The sequence below is a fragment of the Silurus meridionalis genome, chromosome 25 (genome assembly GCF_014805685.1).
Source record: "Silurus meridionalis isolate SWU-2019-XX chromosome 25, ASM1480568v1, whole genome shotgun sequence".
NCBI classification, from domain to species: Eukaryota; Metazoa; Chordata; class Actinopteri; order Siluriformes; family Siluridae; genus Silurus; species Silurus meridionalis.
Window position 1 is genome coordinate 3,375,639 of NC_060908.1, and position 24,947 is coordinate 3,400,585.

At 40.5% G+C, this 24,947-nt stretch overlaps 1 protein-coding gene across 1 annotated transcript in view; it reads left to right on the forward strand.

Moving 5' to 3' along the window:
- trabd2a (TraB domain containing 2A) overlaps positions 1-24,701 on the forward strand; it is a 60,608-nt gene extending 35,907 nt beyond the window's left edge. The window contains exons 5-7 of the mRNA XM_046839918.1: positions 15,454-15,544; positions 20,147-20,407; positions 23,879-24,701. Of these exons, the coding sequence (XP_046695874.1) occupies positions 15,454-15,544; positions 20,147-20,407; positions 23,879-24,074 (548 nt within the window). The 3' untranslated portion in view covers positions 24,075-24,701. The remainder of the gene's footprint in view (positions 1-15,453; positions 15,545-20,146; positions 20,408-23,878) is intronic.
- The last annotated feature ends 246 nt before the right edge of the window (positions 24,702-24,947 follow it).

The window sequence follows — 24,947 nt, forward strand, 5'->3', positions numbered from 1 at the left end:
CAAGGCTTTCATTCATAAATCTGATCATAAAGCCGAGCTATTTTAGCCATTTAAATTTACATGCATTTTGACAGCTGAAAAACACTAAGCTGTGGGAGACATGTGGAAATGTTTAGAGATCTGAGTAACTCTATACAGGTACCTGATCAGACACTCGTTTGAGTTGTACGTTGTCTTTTGTCATTTTTTTGGCTCTCTATACTAGTAAGAACAGATTACAAGTAATGGATTCCTGCTATAGAGAACCGTCACGAGCAAGAGAAGAGCCGATCGGCTGCTCGAACCCTTAGTCGACAAACCACAAAATTTAAATATTTGTGGGCTTGTAATTGCAAGCGTGGTTGTACGCCTCAGTGTTTACGTTTGGGATCTTGTATTCTTTTCACACACAATTAAATTCCCTTTTCGGGCGGTTCCTCGGAAGACGTGCACTTCGAAGCGAAAGCCCGGGTTAGATCTGGCAGGCTGAAATGTGTTGTGCGGCATAAAAAGTGTTTGACATTTGCGTTGTTGAACCGAGGCCTTTTGATTTCCCTCAGGGTATGTGGACGTTTTATCAGACACCCGAGCGCCTCTCCAGCTTGGAGATGTCTTTTATATAGAGCATTGACATGTACAAAATGACTTCAGTAGCACTAAAAATGCCCCAGTCACCCCCCATCACCCCAAAATGGGCATTAGCGTTAAGGGCGAAAGCCAGCGTTCCAGACTCACTGCTCTTTACGAGGGTTGGTGTTTTGCAGCGGGGTGATTTATCGCTGTGCGAATGACTGTGAAACCGTTTACGAGCGTCACGTACGTATCGCTGTAGCCTGGAAACACTTCCACCGCCGACGGCAGGGTGCCAAGCAGGTGCCGACAAGATCGACCCGTTTTACAGGTCCCAATTCTGCTCCCCCGGTAGCTTCGTATACGGATTCATTTCCTGGCATTTTACAGGTTTCATATTAGCGGTCCTGGCTAATCCTACTTGCAGACTTGGCAGCAGAGTCACTATCAGAGGCTGGAAAGAATTTAGAATTAAACAGAAATATGCACACCGGCAGAAGGTGACCGCCATTATCTCATGGGCTAAATTGGAATTTTCAAGCATCGTCGCTCCACCATGTGTGCACGCTAACGACGAAACTATGCAGCGCTAGCAAGCCTCAACATCCCTCCCTCTGATTAAAGGCACAAGCTGGATCCAGTTCACCTCCACACTTTGACCTCGGCACCACCCGAAGCTGTGGCTACACGCACCTGGTATAGGATTTTATTTTCTTTGCCCTGAGCCACCTTCCAAGAAGTCGCCCCCGAATAGTCACGGCTTTATTATAAAGAGGGAAGAATTCCATATCTGGTTATTAGCGGCTCACGCAAAGAAGCAGCAGGATTGTTTGGGCTTTTTAAGTCGGGAGGTCGGATTGCTACGAGGTAAAGACAGCGCGATAACGCCGCTCCCCGGGCCGTTTATGGCCTGCTTCTCAGTCGCTTGAAGGCACATTTACCCCCTCTCCCCCCTCTTTGTTTCAGAGAGCCTTTAAGACTGTAGGATTATGCTGGCCTTATTGGATTCTCTTAATAAAGTGCAGAAGCAGTGGGGTCAAAGTGCAGAGGTGCCTCAGAGTCTTTTTTGAGGATCACCATGTGTTGCGTTTACAAACCCAGACTTCAGGAAAGATGGTAGAGTTGTTATAAGAATGTCATTACATCATGAATTCATTGTGTTTATTATTAGGGCTGGTAAGATACCCATACGTACGGCTACGTGAATATGAGGTATCACAACACTACGGAGACCGAGGCGTGTCCTGAGAGTCACAAAGAATACAGATTAACATGGCAGAGGCAGAGCTGTAACTTCCTGCAGACAGAACAGGAAAATAACGTCTGGTTTTGTTTAATCTGTTTTCTTTCTTTTTTTTCCACTACAAAGACCTGTTTGTGAAAGGGCCATACGTTAGAAGTCAGAAGGCACAGTGAATCGCATTATGTTGAATCGAATCGAAATCACATTGTAATAGGGGTGAATCATATCGGTAGCTGTATCATTTATGTCTATATAAATGTTGTATAAATATATAAATGTGCATCTCCATAACAGGCCGTTGCGATTCGCATCTCGATGTGACATCCTTAGTGTTTATTAGTTAGGCTGTCATGTTAGCCAAGTGTTTATTCAGTTTCAGGAAAATATTCAAAGTTCTATCAGTCAGATATGAGTGGATTATAAAGCTGCATTTCAGCACAAATTTGCAAACAAACTGTTCGAAGGCGAAACACATTAAATTGATGAAATTGTGTTTCTTTGTGAAAGCACAGAGAAGGAAATGGTTTTGTAAAAAGCGCACGCAGAAAAGAGAAACCTGGACCGACTACAGTGCACTTCTTAATCAGTAAAGCATGGCCTGGCGAATGCTGGAGCATATTAATACTTGCTGGCGCTATAGGAATCTCTGCTATCATTTAGTTATGTGTTGTATATTGGATCCTCACATGCAGTGCAATGAATTATGGGTTTTTTAGGGGTACTGGTTAAGTAGCAAAAGTCTTATTCGATCAACAATCAACAGCATCAGATTGGCGGAATGCAAAGCCCTGACTACATGCACTGAAAAGCTGAAAAAGTATAAGAACTGTGCACTTAATTTAACACTTGTGATCACTCACACACACACACACACACACACACACACACACACACACACACACACACACATACACACACAAATACACACACTTTGGATGAGAAACCAAAGGCAGTTTCCTGAGCGTGTATGGAATTTCTGTCCATCAGCATTAGTGTTCTTAGCGACGCTGCCACCATCATGCTGACTCGACAGATCTGACGCCGGGATTAAAGCCGCTTTAAACGGCGTCCTGGCTCGCAAACCGACACGCCAGATGACACACTCACGCAGATCGATCGGCTCCTGTTTGTTTTAGCTGGAAGGTTTACGCTGAGCTTGTTCCTATTCTCATCTCCTTCTTTCCCTTTCTGTAAGGTTTGGGCCATTTTATTTTGCCTGGGGTTGGCAGAGAGAGACGGTGTGTGTGTGTGTGTGTGTGTGTGTGTGTGTGTGTGTGTGTGTGTGATGAGATGTGTACCACCACGTAGATTCAAAAGGCAGACTGTACCACCACAAACGCATAGGCCACACACAGGAATAAGTACAGCCAATAACAACAATGACACTGCTCTCTGGTATGATGTAGATCAGCAGTTTCAGATCAGACAGACAGACAGACAGACAGACAGACAGACAGACAGACAGACAGACAGACAGACAGACAGACAGATAGATAGATAGATAGATAGATAGATAGATAGATAGATAGATAGATAGATAGATAGATAGATATGTAACCATTTTAGCTAGCTAAAACATTAGCTAGCTGGGTGGGTCAGCTAGCATACACACTTTTTTGTAAGTTTTAAACATGAAAATATAAGGAACTTTGTTTTAACAAAAATCTGATCAGCCACTGTAATAAGGTCAACTAATAAAAAGGTATTTATGGATGAAAATCACATCTTTTAGGTCACTGCTAGTAATAACTTAAGGCAAAAAGGTAAGATGAGGTAAAAATGCGCAGTGCTGTGGAGAATGATGCTGCTTGAAATTATTCTTTGTCCTTATTTTTTTTCCTCTTTTATTTTGTATTAAAAGGAGTCCAAAGAAGGAAATGACATTCATTCTACATAAACCCAATGTAAAGCAAGTGGGCTGCCTGGTGCGCATGTTTAATCCCAGTCTGGTGAAGGAAACCAGGTGAATGATATTTGAGATTTGGCTCTTGGTGGAGCAGCACTACTTTCATTCATCTCTGACTCTGGTACTGGCTGCTGTTTGAAAGCTGTACTTAAAGCAGATGGAGCACTTCAGGTCGACTCTCGTTTGAAACCATGCCCATGTAAAGTCTGCGTCGTCGTCGCGAGGAGAGAGAGAGTCTGCTAGCATTTTCTCGTCACTTTTGCGTTTTTTCGAACACTGGAACGGCCTGAGCTTGCCTTGTCCACCACTATTAAATAAAACGATAGATAGATAGATAGATAGATAGATAGATAGATAGATAGATAGATAGATAGATAGATAGATAGATAGATAGATAGATAGATAGATAGATAGATAGATAGATCTCTCGTCTTGTTGCAATATTTTCTGATTTACACGTTTACCCCATATTTTAGCCATTCATAGTTACATTCAGCTCTTTGGTTCTTGGTTGAACAACTAATGTTCATGGATTGTAAACAAACTGCTTAGTTTCCAATCCAAGGGCTGCTGTGAGTTTTTCTTTGTCTCTTTGTATCATGTTTTGGCATCACACCCATGCTTTTCCACTCGGCCGTGCTCTGCGAATCAAAAACAGAATACTTGGGTATCTTTTCCATCTCTGTTCCTGTGAAGTGAAAACTGAACTGATGATTAGACTCAAAAGGTGTTTTTGGATAATGAGGCGTTAGCGTTCCTGAGTTTTGTTGTTGACGGCGTTTTCTGTAGCCTCGTGCTGTGGGATTCCTGGACACTTTCATTGGGACTCATGAGAGCATGAGACAGGTTTTCAGAGAGCTCAGGGAGGAATGTCTTTACCGGTGAGCTTCGGGGTAGGTTCAAGATGCTATCTGCGCCTGCCTTCGCGTGCATTCCTTAATAAAAACAGATATAACTGATATGCCATGTTCTGAAGCAAGGACAATTCAAAACGATAATATTTCTATAGCGCTTTTAACAGTAGACATCCCAAAGCTTCTTCTCAAGGGACAATACTATAGAAATTAAACTTGTTAGAGTAGTGCAGTTTGTCGAGCATTACAGATTTACTGTCCTCTGAAAAGAACTCACCAACTGCCAACAAAAGTGAGTACACCACTAAGAGGCTGCCTTAATCCTCCTGGGCATGGACATTCAGCAGAGCTGCACAGGTTGTTGCTGGGATCCTCTTTCACCTTACTACTAGATAGATAGATAGGTAGATAGATAGATAGATAGATAGATAGATAGATAGATAGATAGATAGATAGATAGATAGATAGATAGATAGATAGATAGATAGATAGATAGATAGATAGATAGATAGATAGATAGATAGACAGACAGACAGACAGACAGACAGACAGACAGACAGACAGACAGACAGACAGACAGACAGACTCACTCCTGAATACACAAAGCCAAAAACCATCATAGTCAACTTAATCAATCTGGATGTTTTCGTCATATTGCAAAATAAAACAATCTTTTATTAATCGTTTATTAAAGTAAATTTTAAATTCAATTTTTTTCTTTTCCATGCATTGGCCCGTGTCGGAACGGAAATTGTTGATACAATTATTTTGTCCCGGTGCCTCAGACCTGTCAGTAGATTGTTAGCCTAGCAGCAGCTCCCCATTTTTCACACTAACCACCATCCGGTTAGCGGAGATGGATTCGTTTAAAAGATTGATTTAAACCACAATGAACAATGTTTCTCTGATAGCACTGCAGGAAACCGCAAAAAAAAAAGATCCAACAAAAATATGTTTAGTTTTCCTGCTATTTATCAGTGCTGCTCATTCTGAAGTTTGCTTGATTGTTAATAAGATTTTGAGTGCTGTCCTGTAACCGATGGAATCGCGATTTCAGAAACCGATGCCAAGGACGTTAACAAGCGTGTATTAGCGGGATGCTAAAACAACATTCGGGAGGTTTTATTTGGCTCGTTCGCCGCCTTTTGGATCTTTGCTTGACTTTGTGCAGCGCTTACCTCTGCAATCTCAATAAGCCAAGACAGAAAAAAAGGTACTTATGTCAAGTTCCAAAAGGCTCCAATAACAACAAGCCATTTGAAGCCATTCAAATCACCGCAGAAGACCTCAGGCGTGGAGGAAGCCCCCGTGTATCTCAGACATTTCCTAGTAATATTTACTCAATCCACGTTTTGGCACACTTAGAGCTTAACGTTTTGCGGACAGACTTCTTCTGTAATATATCATTAATTCCGTTTCCACTTTAAATAAAAACTAGCTTAGAGTTTGGTTCAAAGGGCAAGACTCCTCCAGACACTGTTATTCCATAGTCATGGAATCCAGCTCCAGAAAAACTTTGCTAACGGCTTAATATTTCGTCTAGCTGTACATCTATCAGGCCTCAGCAGCACTCAAAACGTCTTAGCGGTATTCTCAGGTTTCGTTCATGTTTTCGAGTCCTTTCACTAACTGCTCGGCTAGCAATGAACGCCATCATTTCTTCGGGCAGCGATATTCATGAAACCCTCTCTAACCAGCTATAAATTTTCTGAAAGTTACACGGCTATAAATTTCGCCCGAGCCAACCCCTTGTCCAAGGACCAACAATTACTGTCGATCTTTTAGATGCTAAAGTGGTTATTTTGACCTGTTGGCTGGTTACATCTGGCTACAGTATCCCCTTAGCCTAGCACTGACTGGTTATGGGAGGAGGGGGGCCTTCAACCTGTCGTTAGCCTGATTGAGGTCAGTTAAGGGTTAGACCAGGAGCCAGCCGGTCCAAGTTGTTAAATATCAAAGGCTGACCTCTTAAGCTGGGTGAGAGTTAGCAAGTAGTGCACACATTCAGGGCAATTTTATGGTTTGTGTATAAACTCAAGCAAAAACACAATACTTGGTTGCTCTGTGTGCTAGCATTAACTTGAAAATGGAGTATGTAGTGATAATATTTGAAATAAGGAGGTACAAACAGGAAAAATGGGCAAGCATCAGGATTTCAGCAAGTTCAACAAGGGCCAAATTGTGACGTCTAGACGCCTGGGTCAGAGCATCTCCAAAACTGCAGCTCTTGTGGGATGTTCCTGGTCTGCAGTGGTCAGTATCTATCAAAAGTAAATCAGCCCATGTGCACAAAGCTGGATACGGGCTGTCACGGTATGTGCATTAGCATCAAAGCTCTCTCCAGCAGTCCTAGTGGGTGGTTCGATACGATGCGTGATGAATAAAACAGGCCCGACGCTGCATGTCCGCCAAGCACTAAAATACCTATTACAAGTGGCATCTGCTTAATAGTAGTGAAACGCATACCGCCTCTCACTGCTAGCGTGTGCAGAGCGCATGCCGTGATTTTTCAATTATTCTGCCCCCTCTTTTCCGTTCCCTCTCTTCTGGGGCCTGTTATTAGCTTCTGACTGACATGTAGAGCAACCAAGCCTTCATGTTGTCCATATGAATTGTATGTGGTTAACATCTAGCAAGCTGTCAAACCAAATAATATTTCTTTTGGATGTAATATACCGGTGTGACGGGGAGACTCGAAGGAGGGATCAGGGTTTTTTTTTTTATTAAATATTTATTCCAAATGAACAGATAATGCCTTCAGATCCTAGTATTTACAAGAAACGTTCCCTCGACATTTAGTTGAGACTTTTTTGACATTTTTATTGAAGGGGAAAGGGATCTTGAGGGAGCGAAAGGTTTGTACTACAGATACGAAGCATCGATTTAGGAATTGATTCATCCTTAGTAACTGCCTGGTCAGGAATGCAGTGATTTTGTAATTTGGAAGAATTTTACCAACTACATTTGTTAGATCTATTTTGGGTAAACAAAAAGATTGAGCAACAGGTTGGAGCCACGCCCACTTCATTTTAAATACAGTTTTTAGATCTTGTCATTATGTTACACAGCTGTTCTGGTTGTTTACACGACACAACAGCTAGCCCGGGGACGAAGACATAAAACCAGCCAAACTCAATTCTATACATTTATTTCCAAGTTCTCAGATACCCTGTGTATTGGGAGGCTCTTGTAATCTTCTGGCTATTTCCACCACTGCCAGCTGAAAGTACTGCTGCTACTTCAAAGATAGATGTGATGGATGTATCATTGACTTCTGACCCCAGTCAGAACTAGCGCTGTCTAAATAACCAACAAAAACACATGACCTCTCTTCCGTATGTTTACACAGGTTCTCCTGCCCGACCTTCAGATCATCAGATGTTTGACTTTCGGCTCCTCCAGTGTTCTCACAAAAATGTGAGAAGCAGGATTGTATCCTGATAAGGATTATCAGTGTAGGAAATGAACATTAGGGTTTATACTAAAATCTTTTAGACCTTTATTCGTCCCACAGTGGGGACATTTCTGATAGCAGTTGATGCCGCCTTGGTTAGAAATAAAAAAATTAAGATTTAAATTTTTTTGAGGGAGGTGGTAACAGTGGTTAAGACTCAGGGTTACTGATCAGAAGGTCAGGGGTTTAAGCCCCAGTATTGCCAAGCTGCCATGCTTGGGGCCCTTGAGCAAGGCCCTTAGCCCCCTGTACTCCAGGGGGGCTGTAACATGCCTGTAACTTGTGCTCTGACCCCGGCTTTCTAACATCACTGGGATATGCAAAAAAACAATTGCACTGTGCTGTAGAGTTTGTGACAAGTATAAAGCACATTTCTTTCTTTCTTTCTTTCTTTCTTTCTTTCTTTCTTTCTTTCTTTCTTTCTTTCTTTCTTTCTTTCTTTCCTTCTTTCTTTCTTTCTTTATTTCTTTCTTTCTTTCTTTTGAATGCACCTGTTTCTATACAGTAAATTTAGAGTCTCTAGTATCAGTGTCATCACTTTGTAACAGTTTGATGTAAAGCTAGAGATATAATCCTAATACTTAATACTGATACACCACGATTGATTATTTTTGATATGGCAGCCTTTTTTTTAACGGAAAGACAAGGATTTTTGAATCGTAAATGATCGTTTTAGATTTTTTTGTACTTGGGATTAATAACAATAATATCAATAACACAATGATTATCTATTCATTCCTCCTTGTACCACTTTTTCTCTTGAGCACCAGCAATCTCTTTCTCAATCTCTTTGAAAAAAAAATTTCATCCCTGTCTGTCGCTCTTCTTGCACGTTCCCATCAAATCGACATGTCAGAATTCCAGCAGGAGCTACATACACAAACAGCCTTCACGAGCCCTTGCGCCCAAAAAAAAACAACAAAAAAAAACAGGCAATGCAGGCACTTGCTATTTATTTATATAGCACGGCCCCTTTCACAAGTCCTAATATAAATATTACACGACATGGAAAAGAGACTCAATTTAAAACGTGCCACTCAAGCTAATAATCGGCGTAAGGCCTCGAAGGACACTGGTTGCTTTCTGAGGCTCTGGTGTGTATAGAGAGAGAAAACTTGGACGTGCTGAATAGCACTCAGTGATCGAAGAGCCTTAAGAAAACAGCCTGGTCCACGTGCTGCTAGAGCACGAAGCAAAAGGGAAGTTTTGAATAAATATATAATATATATAAATATATATAATATATATAAATATCTCTAGCATCTTGCTCGCTAGCATGAACATGACAGTCGGAGCAACAACAGCAAAAAAAAAGCTAGGAATGTGTCACATTGAGTGGATAAGCATCTCTCTCAACTCGGTTATTTTTTTCTAGGAGTTCCAGTTTTGGTTTTGCTAATTAAAGCCTTGACTAGCATGATTAGCTTCGATTAGCCACAGATTAATTAATAGTTTTTTACTATACAGGAAAATGTGTTGCAGTGAAATTGTTGTCAGTGAACAAATAAAATATATTTTTATTTCTTTAAATAGCAAAGCGATTTTTTCTCTCATCGCTTACTGGATCACGGGCTAAGTTGACAAGCTAATTATCGAGCTCCATCTGCACGTGTTACCTGTTCTCCAGTAGCAAGGGACAGTTGTAAAGAGGACAAAACTTTGCTGATTGCGACATAATCAACATGAGAACTCTCGCTGTGTGGCCTCAGGAGCATGTGCAAAGTTTTACGCACTTGCTTCATGCACACATTCTCGCACTTCATTAGCTGTGTGAATATTGAACACAACAACTAGCCTAACACAAACACACACACACACACACACACACACACACACACACACACACACACACACAGATCTGGCGGTAACGAGCAGGTTGAGCCAGCTTTGGTTCAGACCTAAACTTCTAGCACTAAAGCTACATCACTATAAACTGTGTACAGATTGAACTTTTGTTGATAGTGAAGTTCAGTGAAGTAAAGACAAGGCAAATTGGCTCTGTCTCAGTCGCTCTGAGACCCTCGGGAGTTATCTGGCAGTTAACACTGGGTTCCCTGTCAGGAAAGGTTCCATTTAGAATCCATTAACAGGTAAAAAATCTTTAAACTGTCCCAAGAATGTCTCTGTAACCCATTTCAGCATAATTAATTAAGAAGCTTCATTAGTTTGGTCACCTTCAGGTTTCGGCAGACCTGAGTGGGAGTCTGAGACCTTTAAAGACCTTTTCAAACCTTTATATTGTAAGCAGAAAAAACCCATTAAAATAAAACAAATAAATAATAAACAGGTCAAATTATTAACCGTTCACTTTTGTTTGTTCAATCCTTTTTTATTTGTACATTTTATTTTTTTAAATAAACAAACACTTCACAGACAAAACAAATAATTAATAAACAAAAATGCCAAATAAACAATAAACAGACAACAATAGAAAATACAAAAAAACAATAAAGCAATATATATATAAAACAAATTAAGGTAACACAAAGGCAGACACAATCAACAATAAATAATATACAATAAACAGACAAAATAAACAAAAAACTGACCAAATAAATAACAGCTGAAGTTAATTATTAACAGGCTAAATAAACAATAAGCAGTCAAAATAAATTATTAGTAAATGATATAAAAAGCACCTAAAACATTGTGAAAGAAAAAAATTTGAGAGATGAAAGTAAATGTAATACAATGAGATGAATAAACATCTTTTTTGAAAGTTAGCGAGACAACAATGAAGAAAACGTAATCATATGAAAAAAAAAGGAAAGCAGAGTGTACAAAATGTTTGCTTTTAATTATATAAAGTATTTCCTTGTTCTGAGCTTAACATCTGGAAGAAGCTCGACAGAATAATTTTCTCCAGGAACCAAAATCTCCTGAAAAGTTTGCTGAATTCCTGAAAAGGTTCCTATTGGGCACAAGCACATCCATCAAGGAGCTTTATGAGTTCTACAGAAGACGTATGTGCAGCCATGTTCCCACTCGACCAGACATTTTATAAATGTTTTTAGGGTCTGAGAAACTTTTCAGCGTTGATCTTTTTCCCCTTGGCTACTTCCGACCTCAGCACAGCAGCCAGTCTCGGATGGTTATGGCCTCTGATTTGCTCTAAAGGCAGAAAACCCGGTTATCTTATGCCTGACTGGTTCCTCACCACATTTCTAGAAAACAACTCAGTGCTTTGAATTGATTTCGGTAACAAACCTTCAAGCCGAAATGAGGAAGGTCTATTCTCTATTTCTCTTCGCTTACTTGTACACATTCCTCAGTTGGACGAGCAGATATCTCGACTGTGTGCCAGTGTTGGTTTTGGACATCATTTCTGTGAAGGTCAGGGCAGTATGTTTACTGACAGGTGAGTGTGTGACCCCGAGCAGGGGGAGATGCTGCCCTGGTCTCTCCCTTTTTCGCCTCTTGTGTGCTGAAGTGGAAACCAAACTCTGTACCACCAGTAAGTGGTAAAGTGTTTGTTTTAAAAAGGCAAATTTAAAAAAATAATCAAAAAGCCATGTTTTACAGTGTTGTGCTTTATAGAAAATTATACACATTGTTGCTGAGTTTTTGTATCTAATGGTCAATTGGTCAACTTAATTAGCACTTTCCAAACTTGTAGAATTCGAGTTATATTTATATTAAGTTTGTAATCTTGCGTACCAGTGTAGATTTATTAATTACTAGAGATTTAAAGCACTTTTGTACGTCGCTCTGGATAAGGGCGTCTGCTAAATGCCGCAAATGTAAATGTAAATGTAAATGTACCACAGTTAAAGGCTCCTTAGCATTGAGCACCGCTAATTTCCTTTCAGTACGTTCTCGAGCAGCTCCTCCTTCTGTCTAATAGCCTTTACTGATTAGTTTGCCACTTTAGATTCTAGAGAGCATTTGATTAGCTAAAGAATTAGATCTTACGCCGACGATTGTGATACGGAAAAATAAATAAATGTTTGTCGTTCTGTGCGGCAGGCAAACGTAGCAGCGTATATTGCAGTATGATTCCTTACTCTCACCAGCGGTTGACAGAGTTCAGCTGTTTTTGTTTTTGAGCTCGTATTTTTGTGTTTTGGTGTTTCAAAGCCCAGTTTTAGCTCTGGTCTCTCTCCTGAAACAGAGCACACTAATTAGTCTCATCAGCTAAATGTCTGTTTCTTACCGCTCGTTTCATCTGACTCCACCCTCCACTCGTGAACCAGCGATTGTCTACGCACCCGCTGCCCCATACATATATACAGTAACATATACAGTATACAGTACGGTACTGTAAATTGCTCTGTTTTGCTAAATTATGTATCATAATTTGTTAAGAAAAATGTAGCTACTACATCGTAAGTTCAACAAATATTTTAAAAGTAAAGTTATAGCTGACACTAAAGTCCGCTTCCCCAGAAGTGTCAAATGTCACCATTTCAACGATTAAACAATTGTTTGTAGATTATCCTCCACATTAGCCCCCGAGTAAATTGTTACCGTAGACGCGATAATGTATTAGAGCAAGAGTGTTAATTGAACACCTTCTAACCAATCAGAACCAAGAACTCGACTGGAATAACAGACCACAGAAGGACTGTGTGTTTATAATCCACGATAATGGAGCAGCCATATAACAAAAAAGCGCACCGCATTCCGTAGCGCTCTGCGGTTATGCGCTGAATGTGTTTGCTCGTTTAAGAGCTTGTAATTTTTCAACGACTGCTTGCCCACCGCAGGTTTTGACAGATTGAGAGAATATCTCGTGTCACCCCCTACAGGCAACGTTTTGATTGGCGCCTGGTTTGGGCCCATATTCGCTCCGGCACCACGGCCTCGCTTCAGATTAATAGTGGAAAAGCGAACGTTTGATTTCATGACCTCACATCATCCGCTAATGGAAGATCGGTTTACTTTGAATGCCGTCTGATGCCAAATACCTGTCACCGGGACGTTTCTTCCAATCCGGATGGCAAAAAGCGTGACGATTATTATTAACCTCGTATCCAGCGTGCTTCACTTCCTCTGGATTTTTCGAGGGGTTCGAAAGTTGCCCTTTTATAGCGATGTGGAGCGAGACGAGCTCGCGGCTGCAGCCCAGATTCTAACGCTAACTGCTACAAAAGATTTAGCCAAACTGTTGCTTTTACAAAGCGGCGTTCAGTAACAACTTTCATCTCCGAATGCTGTTGTTTTTCCTCTGATCTGTCGTTGGCAAGCTTTCGGGGAGCGAAGCTGGGAGGTCCAGCAGTCGGTGATCACTAACAGAGAGCAGCTTAAAGGATAAGTCTCAGAGCACAAAGCTGGGAGCTTTCCACTTAAAGCCACACATTAATCCCTATCAGCTGGGTTCTGCATATGTGTGTGCGTGTGGTTTAAATACGTTCTCATTACAACAGGTAAAGTGGAGGTCAAAAAGTTAACATATGGTCAGAATTCTCTCGGACAGTAGACAGTAGGTTTCCATTCCATACCCCTCAGTCCCAGTGCTGCCAAAATGGAAAAACTCATTAGGTTTCTATATCAGCATACCATCACACAGCTATTGTGTACGTATGTGTGAGAGAGGGTAAGAGATACGGGGATGTGAGTCGGTCAGCCCAGTGACCTGCATCCCCCAGCTGCCCCGAGGTAAAGCAAGGCATTGTGGGTTCAGGTTCTTTACCTCCTCCCTGTCTCACACAAAGGAAACGGGGCCACATTGTTCCGAGCAGCTCAGCCGTACCGCAGAAACAAAAGGCCGGGTCTTTCATCCGGCCGTGACGCCTGACCTGCGGCGCTCGGCTCACCGGCGGGAACTCCTAACCTCGAAAAGGACCAATGCTAGTGTGAGATGTTTGTTCGGACACTTCAGATTTTGAATGAAGCCTTGCCTGAAAAGCGGTGAAGCATTCCTTGGCTGCATGTTTAGCAATAAAACACTTCAGGGTGTACTGTTACAGAAAAATAATCCATGCCGATGTGCTGTGATGGTTTTTGTTTCTTTTTGTAGCAAAAAATGTTGCCACAATTATTTTTTTAACAATCAACATATGACCAATATAGGACCATTCTAGATTTTTGAGATTTATTTATCCGATAACAAGTTCCAGGAGTTCCAGTATGTGCTGAATATTTTCCTATATATGAAAGTGTTACAATAGGCTGATCCATTTAAAAAATGCAGCTTTACATAGAGAAAGTGGTTATAAAAGAATGTAAAAGTTTGTTCCTTATAATTGTTTAAAAGTTTAAACGAGCGAGTGGCGACTGTGGCAAGGAAAAACTCCCTGATAAGCCTTGAGAGGAACCAGACTCAAAAGGGGTGGCACCAAATGTCCATTTATTACAGTTCCATCATTGTTGTGTGCAGTGTGCAGCGATTGCCACTTAAATCAAACCTGTGATTCTAAACCTTTGTAGTAGACTGTTGATATTAATTACAGTCCGAATCCATTGGCAAAGTTCTTGACACTGGAGACTCCTTCCAAACCGCAGTCGAGAAAAAAAACTGCAGTGGTGGACAGTAACCAAGTAAATGTAATTTGTTTACTGTACTTAAGTAACTTTTTTGCTTAGTGGTACTTTACTGAAGTATTTCCATTTTGGGGGATTTTACTTTAACTTCACTCCATTTCAAAGTCAAAAATGTACAACTAAATTTAGCAAAATCAGTTGTTTCTTTTTTATTTATGAGTGAATAAAAATGTAACCATCAACCACGCAGCAATCCACCAATCAGGGTCGAGCACATGCTCTGTTTTTAACTTGTTTTGATTGGTGCTTTGTGGTATTTACTTATCACCAACATACAGTTTAGCATCAATTCAACAACAAGCAGAACATTTTGAGAGGAATAAAAGATGGAAGAAAGTCCTGACTGGAACTCGCCACGACACTCGTGGCCATTTTAATAGAATGATTGTTGTGCTAAGAGTCACATTAGAGTCTTTTCACATAAACTGAGTTGATTAAGCAAATAGTCTTGTTTTAAAGGGAGCACTTTTACTGGAGTCATATTTTACTTTGTGCATCTCTACTTTTACTCAAGAACATGATCATACGTCCACCACCATTCTCTTAGCCACTCTTTTTCCTCTTTTTGTGATGTTAAAACCCTTTCTATTTCCTTAGCCAAAGACAGACAAGCCATGCTCGCTTTCATTGTTGTAGGGAATCTCCCAACCTCACAGAGGCTTAAGGGCTCAAGGGATTCCTTACGCGATGCCATTGTTGCCTGTAAAACTGGCGCATTTTTCGACCTTTGACAGAGGTGCTCGTGTCAAACACTTGCTTCCTGTAAACTGACAAGTGCCTGTGTGTGTTTATTCAGGTCAGCTCTTTAGGCCAGATTGTGAAATATTGCTCCATTGTGCGCTGTCGCTCCCGCGCTGTATCCAGTTACGCACGGGTGGGAATTATCATTTTGCCAGGCGGGCCTTCGGGCTGTGTGTTGGACGAGCTGACGGCCTGATTGACTGAGCCCGTGTTTATATTGCAGGTCACTTCCTGGGCAACAACACAGTGATCGATGTTCTGAGGAGCCAAGGCTACGAGGTGGAGCACACGCCAGCTGGCCAGCCCATTAACAGGTAACACACACTGGAACAAATATAACGTTAGTTTTTTGCCCCGAGACAATTTTAGCACCATTGGAACCGACCCACCATCACCAAGACTATATATATATATAAATATATATCCCTTAAGATATAAGATCCCTTACTTGTTAGAAAACCAAGAGGGACATCGCAAAAGCGGATTTCATTTGACAATTTTGTGCAATTTCATTGTTTATAGCTTTTGTTCCCGGGCCACATCCTTGATCCCGCTCTCCACTGGGAGTATAGTGTTTCTTAAACACTCTCAGGCCCATGAGCATGCTAATCGGCTCTCTTCTATTTCCTAACAGCGTCAACACAATTAGCTCACAAGCTATTGCGGTTTTTAATTCGTTTCTTTGGCTGGAATACTCTCACAGCCCTGGGAGAACCATAGACGGAGAACAGGAAGAGAAGGAAACGGACATGCTCGGTACAAATTCACCATCATACCATGACCTTCTCATAAAGCCTGTGAAATGGTTGAAAGACTGTTCTGCCATATTCGATCAGTTACGGCGGTGTAACGTTACACGTGCCACAGCTACGCTCTGCCCCGAAGGCTTTATTTATTTCAAGGCCCATTTTCGAAGGGGTTGGAAATTCTATGGAAATTGTTTTGCGAGCGATTCGCTGGATGCTCGATGCGTTTTCAACAAAACAGATGTTCGGCACAGTTCGTCCTCGTCTGTGAATAATTGGAAAATTTCCCCGGTAATAAGCCTTACTTTGGTTTCTTTTTTTTTTTCCGTGTTCATCCATGTCTCTGTCTATCATCAAAGACGAGTTCAAGGCTCCTTCGTTGGCCGCTTCTTCAGGAACAAGCCTGAGCCAGCAAACCAGGGAGCAAGCCAAGCGGCCAATGTTTAATGGCGGCAGCTGACTGTAATCCGCTAATCACCTAATTGAGCCATTTGGAGCTGCGATGGTGGCGATTTGGCTGCGAAAATAAACCATGTGTCAGAGGGGCAGTATTTATAGAGTAAGATCACAGTCAGGGTCGTGGCTCCATGGCCTCCATCAGAGGATCTCTGTAGCCATTATAGTGTGAAGTAAAATGTAGCCTTATTGCCCTTAAACCTCTAACCAATCTTGATGGTGAAAATGTCTAGACTAGTCAGTGTCTGGGTTTTAACAGTGAAAAAAACAGACTTCGATTTTCTACAAAGCAAAGCAAGTCTGATTCACCTGCATCATTTTTTCCCCTTAGAATCCTAAAATAATTGTAAAATGCAGTCGAAATAAAAAACTTTTGATGAGAAACAACAAACAAAATACCCCCCAAAAAGTTTTGTATAAACGAAAAGTTCAAAGTGTAGAAGTGTTCATTTTGACCTGAACGGTGCACAGATCAGTGATCAGATCAGTGCTGCCTAAATAAACCAGTCCATATAATCAAGTGCAGAGGTTCTGCCAGTTCTCCAGCTGTGGACCAGAATGGAGCCTTTGTCTGCACGGTTCACAACTCATTTACATTCACAGAACCCGATATGTGTTGCACAATCATGATTTTTAAGAGAACAGAAATAAAAGCGAGTCTGAGGAGCTCAATGTAAATGGTGTAATCATATCACAGCTATTCCAAATGCGTTGTGAAGTAACAAAAAGTTACTAAAAAGTTATGAGCTTGCTCAAACCTGCTGAAGTGCTTGTTGATCTTCCACGAAAACACTTACTACAAATTATGCACTTTTTAAATTAATTCAAGTTCAAAAAGATCCATGCATTGGAGTGGAATATCTTGAGTGGCCTGCTACAGAGCACTGACCTCAATTCTGCTTAGCACCTTTGGGTTCAATGTGATCGCTGACCCCACCCGAGGTCTCCCCATCTCATCCACATCAGTACCTGACTTTACTAATACACATGTGGCTGAATGAGCACAAAACTCCACAAAATGTAGTGAAACATCTTCCCAGAAAAGTGAAATTTTTCTAACTAGCAAGTGGAGACTATATTTAGAATGGGATGTTCGGAAAGCATATAGATTAGACCTTAAAAAAAGGAAGTAGAAATAATTGTGTGTCCTGGAAAATTGTATGATATACTTTAAAATGAGTAACAAGACATGGCAAAACTTTAAAACCAGCACCAAGACAGAGCTTATTTAATATAATTTCCCCCCAATTTGCATGGATTCTACAGATTTCTACATCATGCTAGGAGTTATGCTCTGTGAATAAACAGTGGTGGACAAAAAACATGTACTTGAGTTAAAGTAGAGATACACAAGGTAAAATATTACTCTGCTCTTTTTAAACTTTTAGTAATTGAGTAAATGTACAAAAGTATTTGCCTTCAAATGTATTCAGAGTTTTATGATTTATGGCTATAATGTCTTAATATTAATTTTGTCACAAGACTGTTATTTGATCAACTCAGTTTATGTGAAAAGACTCTAATGTTTCTCTCAGCATTTTAATCTATCAACAGAATGATTTTACTGATTGATATCTATTTAAATGATCATAAACCTAAAATATTTTTCAAAAAAACTTTGTAAAAGAGGCCACGGGTTTTGTTCCAAGTTCAAGTCTGGAGATTCTTTCATCATTTATTCCACTCTAAATGTTCTGCTTGTTGTTGACCAATCAAACCAAGTTCAAAACAGAGCGAGCGCTCGATCCTGATTGGTTGCTTGCTGCGTGTTTGACCAGTTTTTATCCTCATAATTAAAAAGTAACGACTGATTTTGCAAAATGTAGCTGAGTAAAAAGTAAAATATTTGACTTTGAAATGTAGTGAAGTTAAAGTTAAAATCTCCCCAAATGGAAATACTTCAGTAAAGTACAGATACGTGAAAAATCTACTTAAGGACAGTAACGTTTTACATTTGCTTTGTTACTGTCCACCACTGGGAATGAATGATTAAATATTCATCTATAAAATTTTGCCAGAGTTACAGATCAGATGTGGAATTCAGTCACCAACAAATCTTGCCACATGAGTAGCATTCACAGACGTAGTCTCCTCAAACATTAATATGAATTCCTTATACTCTAAAAAAATGAAGCAATCCTGATTGGTTGATCCTGTTTCACATTACAGCATAGATAATAAGGTCTTGACGAACAGTGGAACATTTAAAATGAAACAATTGTACGAAATTTTTGTACAATTGTAACAATGGCTTCAGTAAACCTACAGTAAGTTAGGCAACAGTAAAAACAAATTTTTTCATATGTAATGCAAATATTGTTTTATCAGCTGTAAAAAAGCATTTGTAAACGTCATAAGGTTTTTAAAGGGGATGTTATATTTGACTCTGCCTGTCATCATGCTAACGCTTCGTAAAATCTGCGTGTCCTTAACGTAACCTGCACTACGATGCCACCGTCATATGCCGTGTATATAGTTTACAACAAGAAGCAAATAAATTTTTATGTGAAGTTCTTACAGACTATAAAGGTTTGTGGAAGCACAACGGGATCAGCACTTAAATGTCATGGTCGGATTTAAAGTTAGACCCCCCCTTTTCTTTTTTCATCTATAACGTTACTGGAATTTATGGGTTCATGTAGAATGTGAACACTTCAGCTGTTTCTTTCCCTTCCTGGGTGGCTATCTGTGACTCCGAGTGAGATAACTCAATCGCTCCATTTCATCTCTCTGTTCTGCTTTCTCCTCTAAATGCCTTCCTCAGGTCCAACGCTCCATAACACACACACAAACATACACAATGATGCACCAAAATAAGTGCAGATGGTCATAGGACACCCAAGAAAAACATCTCATCCCTTTATCAAGTCATCTGAAATATGCAGGGAGTGGACAGAATGCTGTTCCACCTCATCTTGTTGTCTTTCATCTGCTTCCCATCTTGCATAAGCCGGCAAATGTATGCACGCCAAGCGCACAAAACCATTTATAAAAAAACAAAACAATGGGTTGCCAGATGAGAGGAGACACTGGAAGCCTGCGGTCCACAAAGTTCTGAGGTAAAAATTCAGAGAAAAGTTTGGCGTCCCAACTTATTTGCACCATTTCCGCTCTAATAGATGCCTCTATTGCTTCAGACACCATTAGAAGCCACATGTATTTGCATTTCTTGTAGTCAGATTGAGCTCTGATTAGAAGCAGATGCCTTTCTGTCTCTTTTTTTTTTTTATCTCCAGAAAGCCAAGATCCTGGTTCATCAATCCCCTCTTCAGTTCCCCACCCCAAAAATGCACAAACCTCAGAGAATCTGGGCTTTCGTATGGTCCCAAAATGAGAAAATTGCTCCTACGTGGAAGGTTCTGACTCGCTATTGATGTGATGCATGTTTCAGATGCTTCCTCTTGAATTATGAATATGTCTGGTCTGGAAAAAAAAGTCTTAAAAGCATGGTCACGATAGATCTGTCTGGATGGTTTGTTCGACAGAGTGTCCAAATATGCTCTTCCTTCACAGAATTCCAGTTTCTTCAGCCGATTCGCTTTCAACTATCTCCAGCACCACTGGAACATGTTGCGGTGGCTTTTCCGTTATGCATAGTTTTAGACAAGAAACGATTTTCAGTGGGGAAAACGCCCGTTAACCACAATGCAATCCAGGACTAGACCTAATCTGTGTCAGTAAGAAAAAAACAGACTTCTTTTTATTCCTTCGCAGTGGCAAGCGATCCAGCCATCCTACAGACAGAGAGGACGCCAATGTTTCGGATGCGGAGTCACCAGTGGAAGCCTTCTTCCATGAAGACAGAGAATGGCTCCCCATGGAGGAGGAAGAGGACCCTCCACCCCACTTGCTCCTCCCAGACAGCTTGGAGCTTCTCGAGAAAGTGGAGCGCAAGCTCAAGAAGAAGCGGCGCAACAGGTTAAAGAAGCAACGCCACCGGCAGTTCAATGACCTCTGGGTCAGAATGGAGGAAAGGTGGGTTGAGAACAAGAATTCTTTTAAATCGTTTTTTTATGGATTTAATGTCTAGGAAGCTACAAGTGCTATCATCTTGGGATCAGTGAAACATGAACGCTAGCAAATAGGGTTTGTCGAGTTTTCCCTGGCATAATAAACACCACATTGTACTCTTCTGACAAAGAAAAAAATATGGGCTAACTGAAGAAACTTTAAATAAAAAAACTGTCTATATAGACAGGAAAATGGCTAATCAGAAGGTAGTGAGTTCAATTTCCATATCACCAAGCTGCCACTGGTGGGCTCTTTGGCCACATTGATCCAGTTGCTTTTGATAAAATTGTGAACTAAATGAGGTAAATGTAAACCCTTTTTAAAAGTTGTAGCTAAATGGTGGTAGCCCAGTGGTTAAGTCTTTGGGTTACTGATCAAAAGGTCAGAAGTTCAAGCCTCAGTATTGCCAAGCTTACTATTTTGGGCTCTTGAGCAAGGTTCTGAACCCTCTGTGCTTTAGAATCGATGTAAAATGGCTGACCCTGCGCTCTGTCGCCAGCTTCCTAACATCTCTGGGAAATGTAAAAAAGGAATTTCAATGTGCTTTAAACTACATGTGACAAGCACCTTTTTTCATTCTTTCTTTTTTCTAAATGGGTAAGTTAAGTTATAAAAAAAAAACCTGTACAAAAATGTGTATTTTCAAGTAGCAGAATTATGACTAGAATGAACCATTAGCTCGAGGTCCACAGGAGAACCAGGGCTACAAGGTACAACAACTGATCAAGGTAGTTTAACCTGTAACCGTTTGAGAGGCGCTTGAAAGACCACCCGAGAGTTCGACTTCCTTTTTGCGTGTGAGAATATGCAGAAAGAAAACAATTGACATGCAACACAAAGAAAGGCTGAAAGTTCATCATACTTGGAAGGTTCCAGTTAGAGCCCGTAAACGATTTCCGTAAATTCTCCAGGTGAAATTTGAGAATTTCTTGTAACAGGACGTTATCTGTTTCCATCACGCAAGGAGTTTCTGGATGGTTCCTAGTATTTCTGTTTCGAAGAGAGTGCTTGAGGCAGCTGGTCTAACTGTTCTCCGGATGTAGGGTGCATAGTGTTGGTTAGAGGTGTTTAGCTTGAGGCGATGGCAAGAGAGGACACGGTTTGGCAGGAAGCAGTCCGTCTCTGATATGCAGGTGTTGCGTTCATCGGAGAGTCCTGGAGGCTTCTGCGCTATCACATCTCACGCTTTATACATGCATACATACACATGAGACTGCAATCCCATCGTCCCCCTGCAGCACTGCCTCTGTCTGGACTGGTCTGTCATTCAGAGGGATTCTTTACCTCGTGTTAACGCCCATGGACCAACACTTGAAACCTGAGGACTTCCTCTGAGAAAATGAAGGACAAGGCATCCATCATGAAGTGTTTTTTTTTTATAATTTACACAAGTGACTAAACATTGAGAGGTTTTTAAATCAGTGGTAATAAACCACATTAATTGTGGTTTAATAATAAACTGTTGTAAGGAGTTAAGGGACTCTTTATTATTGTGTAAGTATAAATTTGACACAAGCCCCTGGTCTATGGCTTCTTTTTAAAGGATTTCTACCAAACTCCCACCGAACTCCCACTGAACTCCCCTAAACAAAAAAATCCCTGTACCTTGTTGGTTAAAAACTCCATCTGATGGTTCCTGTATATTTTGCCTTCGCCTACACAAGTGCAAAAGAAAATAGCCCCATAACAGATATACAAAAATATACGTTGGTGCTCTGCATCAGGTGAAACCCAGACTGTAAAAGCAAACAGTATTTCGGAATATGTACAGTATATACACATCACATTTATTTTTACCCGCAGCAAAGAAACTCAGGCACCTGAACGTTTGGCCAGCAAGTTGTTGTCCAGGGTCTTGATTATAGAGAGCCTCACCCCCTCTCCCCTCCACACAAACATATGTCCGTCATCATCCCATGACTCTGGAGAACGTGTCAAATGAATTTGTCTACGATTTTAAACTAACGCGTACAAGCTGTGGTGGTTTCACCAGCTGGACTCCTGAAGACGGGGGAGAAACACGTGGGAGTTCCACCGGTCTGCAGAAACTGTTGACAGAAACCAAGAAAGTTGATGTGATTTCAATTTTGGGGGGAAAAAAGGGACTAAAAGAATTTGCTAGTCTTTTCTCAAAGCAGTCTCACCTTGTCTCATGCCAGACTTTTACCCAAAAATCAACAGCCTCAAATATTTTCTCCCTGCATTTGAATAACTCTATTGATCATGACTGCTTGCTGCATATCCATGTGCAACTATCACAAGAGTGCTGTGATGGATTATTACCAGCATCTGGAGACTGTCGGTGGCGAATATGTGCATTTGCGATCGTCAAATGAAATTTGTATCTTTAAACGCCCACAGCCCCACCCCTTTTCCACCCCCTCAGTTTGCGGATGAATAGCTGCTTTTTTTTGTTTGTTTCGCTATCTCTTTAAAGCATGGCCGAATGCTTATTGTCAAAAAGCTTTAGGAGACTCAAATCAAGCTTAAGTAAACCTTTATTCAGAGTAAAAAAGAAATCAAAAAGGGAGAAAATAGAATGAAACGGCAAAAAGAAAAGAAAATGTGACATCAAGCACTGATGTATTGCAACGAAAGCTACTACAATAACAGAGATGTTTGAAGAATTTTGTTTCACAATTTTTCCCAAGAAATGGCTACTATTTTCTCTTTTGCCAATCGAATCCCAAAAAAACTAATTTTATTGAAAGACTAAGCACGAAATAACACAATTTTCTAGATTGTTAATAGCGAGCAGAAAAACAGAAATGTATCGTAACTGGAGTTCATATCCCGGAATCTCCAACCTGTCATAAAAAGGCCTCTGGGGCCTGTATCAGTTGCAAGTCTCCAGTTTGTATAAAAGGTCCATATAAGTAAAATGTAAGTACCAATGTAATAAAATATTTAGCTAAACCAAATCATTTTCGGTGCCCTCCAGGACAATAATCATATTCACATTGATGGCATCTAAATGCCCTTATCCACTTTGAGGGCCTTGCTCAGGGGCCCAGGAGTGGCAGCTTGGTGTTGCTGGAATTTGAACTCACAACCTTAGGATCCAAACCCCAACACTTTCAATGCCTTAACAACCACCTCCAGACATTCTTGAAATGTGTGTCATGTGTGTATGGAGCCTGTTCAAGGAACCAATTTCGCTCATCCACCGCTAATAGATCTTCTAAAAACTCAGTTGCAAATCCATACATGTTTTTTTTTTTTTTTTATTCAAACACATTAGACACGTCAAACAATTTTTCCATACAGCCACTCGTTCATAACCGGAATTAATACAGCAAGATCCAAAAGACCTCCAACCTTCAGCAATATAATTCAAAGTACATTTTATTTACTGTGTAACCATCATCTGTATCCTATTAAAAAACAAAAACAAAACAAGGATGGCTCATAATCTGATTTCTCTTTTATTTACAGCACGACGCTGGAACCACCTCCAACCGTCGTCCGCATCATAAATGGTTACATCGCGGTCCGGTCCGACTCGCGAGAGCACGGGAGATCCGATCACGACAGGACTTTCTCAGGCTCCGCCCCTACAACGCGAGGGGCTTCCTTTATTATGCTGATATTGTGCCTTCAGGTCATCGTGCTTCTTGGCTTAAGCCTCTAAAGCCTCTACATGATCTCCACCTCGACCTTAAGACATCCTCAGATGTTTTAAAAAGGTTTTGCAGGGCATTAGGAGAGAGACTGAAAACGAAAAAGACTGCTGTACATGAATGTATTCTTCATTTTCTGAAGGATGACCGATTCACTGCAATCGACTGCAGGATCTGTAAATACCAAATGTATCATAGATGTAATTTAGAGACGTGAATAAAGACGGCTGCTTTGTTATGTTTTTTTTTTTTGGTTCGGTTTTATATAAAAAGAAATAAGATTTGCTCTATATTTTTGTGACTATATGAGGTATTAACTAACATTTTGTATTTTTTTTTATATCTCAGATCTCCCTTATTCGCGGAAAACAGCGCGTCACTGTTATTTCCATCCTCTCATGTGTTTTTGTTTTATTACAAGGAGTTTATGTTTAATTTATTAAATATATAGCTTTAGCGTATTCTTATTATTATCCGTACGTTTTCCGACAGCTCTTTATGGTTACGCTCTTCTTTTCCGCGCTTTCTAAACATTCCCATATCACCGTCATCTGGTAGTACACAATCCAGTAACGTGCAGTACCTGCTACTCAGATTTGGTTTGTTTATGCGATTGAAAGCAATAAACTATTTATCTAGTTGCTGTCTTGTGTTTGAAAAGAGAAAAAAGATCAGGAATGGTTTGTTTTATTGATTGTGTCAAATTGCTTGGCTGCAATTGGATTTTATTACCTGATTATCAAATTTCTTTTAACGTGAAACCGTGTTTGCGTATAAGACCTACACTGTATCGACAAAACTATTGGGACTTGCGGAACACAATTGTATAGAACGTCTCTGGATTTGAAGCATGGAATTTCCCTTCGCTTGAACTCTGAGACCAG